The sequence below is a fragment of the Arachis ipaensis genome, chromosome B01 (assembly GCF_000816755.2).
Source record: "Arachis ipaensis cultivar K30076 chromosome B01, Araip1.1, whole genome shotgun sequence".
In the NCBI taxonomy this organism is placed as follows: domain Eukaryota; kingdom Viridiplantae; phylum Streptophyta; class Magnoliopsida; order Fabales; family Fabaceae; genus Arachis; species Arachis ipaensis.
The window spans coordinates 24598987-24609903 of record NC_029785.2 but is presented as its reverse complement, the minus strand read 5'-3'; the positions used below and the strand labels follow the sequence as shown (position 1 = coordinate 24609903).

The 10917-nt window shown below is 36.5% G+C and overlaps 2 protein-coding genes across 4 annotated transcripts in view; one reads left to right on the top strand and one right to left on the bottom strand.

Moving 5' to 3' along the window:
• On the top strand, positions 1410-2398 carry LOC107648652. The gene is made up of 2 exons (XM_016352457.1): positions 1410-1792; positions 1894-2398. The coding sequence occupies exons 1-2, from the start codon at positions 1410-1412 to the stop codon at positions 2396-2398; spliced, it is 888 nt and encodes a 295-aa protein (XP_016207943.1).
• LOC107627623 (serine decarboxylase 1-like) overlaps positions 8756-10917 on the bottom strand; it is a 17638-nt gene continuing 15476 nt past the window's right edge. Inside the window, exons 3-6 of one of the 3 annotated variants that reach the window (XM_016330451.2) lie at positions 10319-10550; positions 10045-10238; positions 9824-9960; positions 8756-9471 (exon numbers count right to left, since the gene is read on the bottom strand). In XM_016330451.2, the coding sequence (XP_016185937.1) occupies positions 8899-9471; positions 9824-9960; positions 10045-10238; positions 10319-10550 (1136 nt within the window). In that variant the 3' untranslated portion in view covers positions 8756-8898. The remainder of the gene's footprint in view (positions 9472-9823; positions 9961-10044; positions 10239-10318; positions 10551-10917) is intronic. The other 2 variants (XM_021119353.1, XM_021119348.1) reach the window with 2 other exon arrangements.

Genomic DNA, 10917 nt, shown 5'->3' with positions numbered 1-10917 from the left:
TATTGCACATGTATAATTAATAAAAATAATTATAAAATTTTTTAGCTATCTAATTGTGAAATTGACATACATTGATATTTGATATACAGTTTATATCCTTTATATAATGAAAATCTACAATCCAGCATCTTAATAATTTCATCAGGATATCTGAGATTAAAAGAAAAACCACCTAATGTTTTATTAATTTTTACTGAATTCTTTACTTACTCTGCAAAACATATTAACATTATTCTTCTTGATTAAAACTTAAATAAAAGCAAAGCACATATATATATATATATATATATATATTCTCAACAAAATATAAAATATATAAAATATATATTAAAATATAAATATATATTAAAAATAAATTAAATTACACATATATTTATATATAAATATATTATGACTAATTTTAATGGTTGATTTTGATCTATAATAATATTTTTATACATTTATTAATGAATTATGTTTCAATTCAATCTCAAGGAATATTAGTTGAAATTTTTACGCAGTGGATTCCAAAGTTGCAACGATATAAAGTGAATAATTCAAAATGTAAGTGAGTATATACAAAATTTAAGGGTAAAGTATTAAATTAGTATTTTACGTTGGGCGTAATTCTATTTTGGTTCTTAAAGTTTAAAGTATTTTATTTGAATAAAAAAAAGTTTTATTTAGCTTTAATATAGTCCCACCGTGAGATCAAAAAATAATTAATGGAATGTCCTACGAACAAGATTGATAATCTAGAGAACAAGTACAAGCAGAAGCACAAAATCAACCGAGGATGTATCAATACATTTATTTATCATTTTTCTTACAATTTAAATGAAATGTTTTCTATAGAATTAAGGAGAATGATAAATAAATGTATTGATACATCTACGGTTGATTTTGTGCCTTTCAAATTTGTACTTGTTCTACAGATTAGATATTCCGTTAATTATTTAACTTTGAAATCACGGTAGGACTAAATTAAAGCTAAATAAAACTTTTTTAAATTCAAATAAGACACTTTAAATCTTAAAAATCAAAACAGAATTATGTCCAAATGTAGAAGACCGATTTAATACTTTACCCCAAACTTCAATTATATCACCCGCAACTTCATTAATTTAGCTACTGAAGTTGTACTAAAAAGTAAAATCTGTTTTGGCATAATTCCAGATGCTAATTAATAAGCATAGATTAAGCAATACATTATGTTCTCTAACCATGACCGTCCATTAAACATATCCAATATGCCAAATACCCATGGTCTAAATAAATGTACATGTAATCTGAATTCCCAGGAAAATCTCTCTATGAGCACCGAAAACCAACCTTTTGAAATCAACAAGAGATCGCCGGAAGAAGAAGACCTCATCACCAGGAGCACAAAAAAAGTAAAAATGGATGGGGCTAATTAGTATGACAGCCCCATGGAAGGTATCGAAGAAAAGTCTACAGAAACAGAGATAGAGTCAGATGAAACCCCTACAACCGATCAACATATTAAGAACACCATCGTCCCAGAAATTGATCAACAGTCGATCAAATCATATCGTGATATGGTAGTCAACAATGGATTTGAAAAACTAAATCCTGATGAAATTGTTGAACTTGTGGCAGAGGACTATATCGCTAAATCCGACCCCATGGATATGAATATGGAGAATCAGACTCCCTTCAATCCAAAGCCTAATATTGAGGTGTCTCTAGAAGAATATGAAGAATGGTGTCGAACATGGAAGTTCTCTTTGATTGTCAAGCCTCTTGGAAAACTGGTTAATCTCCAGGCTATAGACCGATGGGTGCAGCGAAGGTGGGCTAAGAAAGGCTTTATCCGGGTCATGGATCTAGTGGGAAACTTCTTTCTTGTGAGCTTCGGAAGTCAAGAAGACTATGGACATGCCTTGTTTGAAGGGCCATGGATGATAGCGGACCACTACCTTCTTGTGCAAAGATGGAGACCCCCCTCTTTATGCCAATGGAGACACAAGTACAGAAAATTGCTGTGTGGGTACGAATTCCTAATTTACCAGCAGAGTTGTACAACAAATATTTCCTCTGGAAGGTTGGAAAATCTTTGGGTACAATGCTTAAAGTTGACGAATTAACCTCCATCCACTATAGAGGAAAATTTGCTTGTATTTGCGTTGAGATTGATCTAAAGAACAAGTTAGTTCCCTCTTTCTTAGCTTTAGGAAAAGAATTCCACATCGAATACGAGGGCCTTCATGAAATCTGTTTCAAGTGCGGGAGATACGGTCACAAGCTTGATCAATGTCAGGAATCCGCAGGTGTCATCCCCATGGTGGCAGCGGCGGCGGTTAGTGGAGATGGAGGATTAGCGGCAAATGCTGAAAAGGAAAAGGAGAAAAATAAGGAAACCATTAATGGGAAGAATCAACAAAATAGGAAAGAGTAATTAGTCACACCGAATCAGAATCCAGACATTGAAATCCCAAAGAACATTTCCAAAAAAGGAGAAGAATCTGCTTTAAATAATGAGACCGTTGCGGCTGGAGAGGAAAATCAAGCAGAAAATTTGTTTGGTTCATGGATGTTAGTTAAGAGAAGTCAAAGAAGGAATAAGCCGAAAATGGGGGATACTCCTAAAGAAAAAAAGGAAGGTGAAAGTGCATCCAGATTTCAAAATTTGGCAGAGGAATATCAAGGAAGAGAGGGTCAGCAGGCCCACAATGGAGGAAAAATTAGCCAACCAAATATGGAAAAGGAAAGAAATTACACGCAGGTCCATATCAAACAGAATAATCAACCAAATAATGCAAGATCTGCACAGAAACAGAAACAAGCCATCACCATCATTAAGGAGAAGGGTGCTGACATAAGCAAGAAAATACAAAATAAACCAAATCAGAATCATCAAACAAAGGAAAAACAGAAGGCTGAACCAGGTTTGAAACCAAATAAGTTAGAATCTCAAAATAAGCATAAAAATCTTTCAAAAGAGAAGGAAGTCAAACATCAAGATTATTAGAGACAGTTTTCCAGATTAAGCAAAGAAATTGCTAAAAGCAAACAGGAGTCCCACCTGAACATCACTGACCTCTCTGACCCCCACACCACTGCCCTTATATCAAAATTCATGGGCGGAGGAGCCTATGGACAACAGAGTGCTGGTGAACTACAAGAGCCACCAGACCCGGGAGAACTAAACCTGGATGAAAGCATGATGGAAGTCCAATCCCAAGAAGGAGTTGATTCAACTCTCGAGAGAAAGAAGGAGCTTGTTTCTCCTGACCACAGGCCTATGGAGGCTTAAATTCCTGGTTTCTTCAGGAGGATTTTTCTTTTCCCTATTCCTTTGTTATCATGAATATTATTTCTTGGAATTGCAGAGGAACTGCCTCTAAGGGGTTCTCTTTTATCATTAAAGACCTTGTTTATAGATATCATGCTAACTTAATTTTTCTACTGGAAATTCATATTTCAGGACATAAAGCGGAAGCTACTATCAAGAAGCTAGGGTTCGATTCCTGGTGCATTAGTGACGCTGATGGTTTTGCGGGAGGCATTTGGTGCCTTTAGAACAAGTCTCTTTAGAATATCGAACCTGAGATCATTGAGAAACAGTTTGTGCACTTGAAAGTTAGATATAAACAAGAGGAACCATGGTGGCTTACTGCTATTTATGGTAGCCCTCATGTAAGAAATAGAAGCAGCCTTTGGAATAAATTAGAAGAGTTAGCTATGGGGATTAATGGCCCTTGGTGTCTTGGAGGGGATTTTAACTCGGTTGCCACTTTGGATGATACTGGGGGAAACTCTAACCTCTCACAAGATACCAATAGATTCATTAGTTGCATGAGAAATTGCAATTTAAATTCTTTAGACTTCTCTGGCCCACCGTACACTTGGTAGAGAGGAAAGGTCAAGAGAAGACTGGACAGATTCATTTGTAACATTGATTTTTGTAGTTTGTTTCCGACAGCAGGGGTTAGACACCTTCCAAAGCTCAAGTCTGACCACTTACCACTTCTCCTCGATTTCAACATCGCCACTGTCCAAGGAGGGGAGAGACCGTTCCGCTTGCTGGCACCTTGGTTAATTCATGAATATTACAACAATCTGGTGGCGCAGAGTTGGGACAAACAAGGAAACCTTTTGGAAAATATTTCAGTTTTTGTGAGAAATGCCAAATATTAGAATATTCACACTTTTGGACATATTTTTCAAAAGAAGCGTAGGCTTTTCACAAGGCTGGATGGTATTAATTGCAGCCTCTCTTTCAATACGAATCCTTTCTTAGAAAAGCTACAGAAGGATCTTTGGAAGGAGTATGAGATTATTACTATTCAGGAGGAAAGCTATTGACAACAAATGTCTAGATGTAATGTGATAAATTTTGGCGATAAGAATTCTAAGTACTTCCATCAGAAAGCTAATGGAAGAAGACAGAGAAACAAAATCCTTATTCTAAAGAATGATGAGGGAAGTTGGATTGAAGATGTGGATATTCTTAAGACTATGGGAGCCTCTTTTTTCAAATCTTTATATTTACCTGATCAATATAATCCTGATTTGCCTATGTTTTCTATTGCAGGTCGATTCCCTACTATCTCAGAGGAAGGAAAGCAACAACTCGTAAGAGAAGTCACAATAGAGGAAATAAAGCTGACAGCCTTTAGTATGGGAAGTTGAAAAGCTCCAAGAAGCGATGGGCTACCTGCCAAGTTTTTTCAACATTCTTGGAAGATTGTGGCTGAGTCCCTTACTGAGTGGATAAAGTTGATTTTTAGAGAGCCAGAGAATATAGCTCACATCAACCGGACTTTTATCTCTATTATTCCTAAGACCCATTCCCCTGAAAATTTTACTCATTTTAGGCCTATTAGTTTTTGTAATGTGTGTTATAAAATTGTTACTAAAATTGTTGCTGATAGATTGAAACCTCACTTGAACAGTTTGATTGCTAATACCCAAGCTAGCTTTGTCCCAGGCAGAGTTAGTGCGGATAATATTTTAGTTGCGCAGGAATTTGTCCATACTATGAGGACCAGGAATGGAGGCACATGACTTATGGCCATAAAGATAGATTTGGAGAAAGCGTATGATAAACTAAACTGGCTATTTATTATTGACACGCTTAGGGATATTGGAATACCAGAAGAAATCGTCACGCTCATTAATCTCTGTATTTCGTCTCCTAGCATGAGCCTTCTTTGGAATGGGTCTCCTTCTGAGGCCTTCACACCATCCAGAGGAATAATACAGGGAGATCTCCTATCACCCTATCTCTTTGTACTTTGTGTTGAAAGACTATCACATCTTATCCTTTCTTTTATTGAAAATAAAAAATGGAAACCTATAAAGATGTCTAGGAATGGCCCTAATCTTTCTCATCTTTGCTTTGCAGACGACATAGTACTTTTTGTGCAAGCTAACCAGGACCAAGTTGGTGTTGTCAAGGAGGCGCTAAAAATCTTCTATGAATCTTCAGGACAAAAAGTTAGCCTCAATAAGTCGTGCATTTTCTTTTCCAAAAATGTGAACTGCAATATCAGAGAAGAGCTTAGCCAAGAACTAGGGATTCCCCTCACTAGCAATTTGGGAAAATACTTAGGTGTTCTGCTGATCCACGAGAAGTGTAGTAAACAGCATTTTCAACATATCATTGACAAGATGCAAGCCAAACTCTCTAGTTGGAACATGAAGACCTTATCCATGGCAGGAAGAGCAACGCTTGTTCAATCCGTTTTATTTTCTATTCCAAGTTATGTTATGCAAACTATGAAGGTTCCGATCGAAGTCTGCAACAAGATTGATAAAATTTGTCGGGACTTCCTTTGGGATTCAAGTGATCAAGATAGGAAAATTCACCCTCTAAGCTGGGACACCGTGTGTAAACCGAAAGATCAAGGCGGGTTAGGCATTCACAAAGCTCAAGAAACAAATAACATTTTTCTCATGAAACTCGCTTGGGGACTCATGACGAAATCTGATAGCTTGTGGGTTAAAGTTTTCAAAGCCAAGTACGGCTGTGGCGAGAACTTGATTCCCAAAGTCTATCGAAAAGCCAACTGCTTAAACGCTTGGAAAGGAATCGTGAAAGTCTGGAACCAATTTCAAAGGAATTTGATCTGGAGAATTGGGGATGGACAATCTATTGCAGTTTGGACTGATCATTGGGTTTCAGAAATTACCAGCCTAAAAGATGTATCTTTATGCCCTATCGCTGCAGATAGAATGGTCGAGAAGCTCTCAAGTTTTACTAATGGGGATGGGGAGTGGAATTGGGAGATGATAAATAGCTATTTCCCTGAAGATATTTCTGAGATTATTCGCACGCTAAAAGCTCCTCACTACTCTCTTGGTGCGGACTGTATTAGCTGGTTACCCTATACTAATGGAGAATTTTCTATCAAATCAGCATATTCTACTTATTACAGTGGAGATGGAGAATCAGACACAAATTTTAATTTGTGTTGGAAAATTAAAGTTCCTCAAAGATTAAGAGCTTTCACTTGGCTAATCTACCATAATGATCTTCTTACAAATTCTAAGGGAAGGACAAGAGGTCTTACCATGGTTGGAAGTTGCCCCAGATGTCCGGATCATGAAGAGACTCTGCTCCATGTGCTGCACGACTGTTCCTATTCCTGCAGTGTCTGGACTAGCAGGTCAACCAGTGCTCTTCCCCGAGGTTTCTTTAATCAACCTTTGCAAGATTGGCTAAAGACAAATCTCTTCAAGATCACTCGAAAAATTAGTGGGACTCCTTGGCCTACCCTCTTTGTTACTGTCTACAACAATATTTAGAAAGCCCGGAATGATTTAGTTTTCAATTCAGAAATTTCTACCAGCCTTCATGTGCATAATCTTTCTAGTTATTTGGCAGAGTAATACAACAATATGATAAACCTCACTGAGAGCAAAAAAAAAAATTTTCAACCCTGCTAAGGCTTACCTTGTCGGTTGGGAACCTCCAGTGGATGGGTGCATAAAGCTAAATGTTGACGGCTCAGTCATCCAACCCGCTGGTTTTGGAACTTGCGGCGGCCTCCTTCGTAATGGAGATGGTAACCTCGTGGTGGGCTTCATGATGAAAATTGGAAGAATCACCATAACATTTGCAGAAATTTGGGCCATCTACATCGGAATGAAGCTAGCAGTGGAGCTGGAAATCAACAGATTACAGATAGAGACTGATTCTTCCTGTGCGTTGAAATTAATTGACGGGTCATCTAGTAGCCACCATCATACGTTTTCTCTGATTAGGGCCATTGAGGATCTCTGCAGCAAAATGACTTATGTGTCGTTTAAGCACGTATTTCACGAAGCTAATTTCTGTGCTGATGCACTGGCAAAGCAAGCTCAGTCAATATCGACCAGCCTTCTCTATTTTGCAACTCTACCCCCTTTCCTGATGCCTCTCCTTACTGATGACAAAGGTAGAAGGAAGAGTGTGAGAGTGGTGCCAACGTAGTTGGCTTTTGTTTTGGGCCTTTGGCCCTCCTTTTTAATAAAAAAAAAATACCCATGGTCTAGTCTTGCATCATGCATTCATTAATTGAGCATTTTGAAAGTAAAAAATAAAAAACCTTGGTACGTGTTCTCTACACGGAATCAACAGGCCATTTGTTTTTTTATTAGAAGAAAAGGATCACCAAAGTCAATCTGATTACAATTAGATTATGACAGAATATACAATCAGCAGCAATTGTGACTAGAGAAATAAAATGTCACATCTTTTTTACGTGCATAAATTTTGGTCGAATTAGTGAATTAATAATATAATGGAATCTTTTATAATCAAATATTAACTAAAACAAAATTTGTCGTTACTTTTTTAGTTCCAAGTTTGTAGTCTTTAACAGTGGAAAGCGTACTTCTAGATACTCCTAAAAAAGTCAATTATAGATTGTAAGAGATATTAGGTTAAGGATCATGTGAGATGAAATTAGATGAGATTAGACTAAGTATCCTTTCCTTGCTGATGAGTATAGGTAGTGACTTGTAGATGGATAATAATCTGAGTGGAGAGTAGTTATGCTACTATCTTGTAATTACTTAACGAGTAAAGATCAGAGTTTATTTGATGTGTTGGATCGGACATATTAATATACTATATACATGTTATACAATAGATATTCAGTCAAAAAAGAAAAATATTGTTAACGTATGAAGCATTCATTGAAATAAACTACACATTTTATTCTTTAAAAAAGATGATGAAATATAAATGAGTAGCTCCAAAGTTAAAAGGACAGAAGCAAAAAATCACAGGTGGTTTGCTCTCTTGTGCAATCTGAGACTTACGAATTACGAGCACTATTAGAATTTGGAAGCAAGTTTTTTACTGCTACATTGTAGTGTTCACAATTTGGATTTGACGCAAAACAAGGCAGTGTAATTGATGAACACTGGATCCATGTAGTTGTATATCTTCATTTTTCTTTTGTACTAATACGCTTTTTCCAAAGAAAAATGACCTGTTTTATTATGTTGATGAACTTGAATTGAGTGTTATAACATGCTAGTATTTTAACAGATGCGCATTTTGAAATTTTGATTCTCAAATGATGTTCTATAAAATTACAATAATTAGTTTCTTAAGAATGCATTTTAACATTTTAATTCTCAAGTGACTTTTATAATATTTTATGATTACAAAATTTTTAAAGTATGATAATTTAATCCACCATCAGTAGTTTGTTTTATTTCTGCTAAATAGGTAATATATAAGATAGCTAAACAATAAATTTTTTGAATGAATGTTGATAACAAGACAAATCTAAAATTCTTTAAGAACTAGTTGCTATCAAGTGCAAATAAAAATGTCAATAATAAAGAAAATCGATAGGTTATCAAGTGTATCAAAATCTCGATAAAACATGGATATATATATGCCCCACCATAAACCAACTAAAACCTTGAACCTAAGATTGGAACCTGTTACAACTTTTACTTGCTCTTATGCAAAGGGCAAAGACAACAGGTTTCACCCACTTCTGAGGCAATGCAATATTGTTGAAACTTGCCATCTTTAAACCATTGAGCACGCTTCTCCACAAGCTCGTTCAGAAAATCATCAAGCTTGCCCTTAGTGATGTTTGGCATCACCACCACATGTGCTATGTTTCCTTGGCATGCCAACTGCCACTTCCGTACAAACTCCTCATCATGTGGCCTTTCAAACACAACTGTGCTGCTCAGCTCATTAAGCATTGCACCAACTCCGGCCTCCCTAAGGCGGTCCTTGAAGTAGTGTGCATTCCTCAGGCATTTCTGCACTTCTTTCTGGAAACCTCTGTATCCTTTCCGGTTAAGGGTATACCATAGGAATATGGGAGCATGGCCATTCCGGCTACCCATGATTGTGGCATCCCTAGAAGCAAGGTATTCTACATTATTGGAAAGAACATTGATATGCTCCAATCTTGTTATCTGAACACCACAAGGCATTGGGCACCCCACAAATTTGTGGCCAGAAACACTAACACTACCAATGGGCTTCTTAAAAGAGACTTTTGGTGCCTGATATTGCAAAATATAGAATAATCAACATCATTGCTTATATAAAAAAAAACTCAAATAAGATGGTAAGATGTACAACACTAAAGGAATTGGTCTCAAATCTTGTTTTGGCAAGCAATTAAACTTGTAAATTGTTAAATGCAAGACAAACAACAATGAGCTATAATAGCATAGACAAGGTTATGTGCAAGAACCAAAATGCTATTTGCTGACATGGAAAACAACGAATTACAACAAAAGTAGAATAATACATAGGAGTTCCAATTAGATAACAGAGGGATAGCAAATATGACTTCAACAGCACATGTCTGAAGTTTAAAGATTTTTGGTACCGTGAACAAGAGAAACTTACAAGTTTCACAAAAGGCATCATGAGACCAAACAAGGCCCCATCACAATGGATGTAGAATTTGTCACGTGAAAATCCAGTATCTTCAAGTGTCTTTATCACCAGATCAAGATCATCCACTGCTCCTTTTACAGTTGTACCTGCAAAGTTCTGTATGTATGAGCCAAATCAGCAAAGTAGAAAAAGGGCGGGAGAGGAAGGGCAATAGAGATAAAGAAACATGCCTATGTTCACATTTACAATAGCTGGCTTATCTTTGTGAAGAAGCAGCTTGGCCTTAAAATCATTACAATCAATCTCTCCGGTATGAAGAGTTGCAATCTTCACACAATCCATTCTGTACATACGTGCAGCTTTAAATACAGAATAATGTGATTCTTGTGAGGCGTACAAAATCCCATCCGGAAGGACCTCTCTCCTGCAAATGTCATATTTAACAATATAATCGTGTTCTTTCCAAATTTACAAAATATTGAACAAAGTCAAACTAAAACTAACCCAACTAGGATGCCATGGAGATTGCCCTCAGTACCACAGTTTGTCATATAGCCCCAGTACTCATCTTTCTCTATTTCCCATAACCGGGCAAACCAGTCTAAAACACCAACTTCAAACTGCCGGGAGTGGACTCCATAATTGCTTTCAATGAATGGATCTCCCAGGTTGTTTATGGAGAAGTGCTGAAGTTGAGAGAGTGCACCGTAGTCGAAATCCAAATTATAGGGGTAACCTGGCATAGATTGTTCACAAATTACATGAGTATATGACTATATGAAATAGCCTATAAGCTCCATAGGTTAAAAGAATGAATATAGGCCTTGAAAAGCTACACATCTTCTAGATAATTTTTGCACAAAATGGAAGCCAAAATAATATAGATGCATTAATGAACCGTAATGGATCCTAAACATTTTTTGTTTCCCTCTAACTAGTGAAAAAAGCACTCTTCATGTAATAGACATAAAGACTTCTTCTGTTATACATGATTGAATCTTGATCTACTTTCTCACACAGGCACAACCTCAAATGCATCTCATTCTTGACCAAAACATTAAACATTAAACAATTTCAACTACAAATGAAGGATAACTAAAACG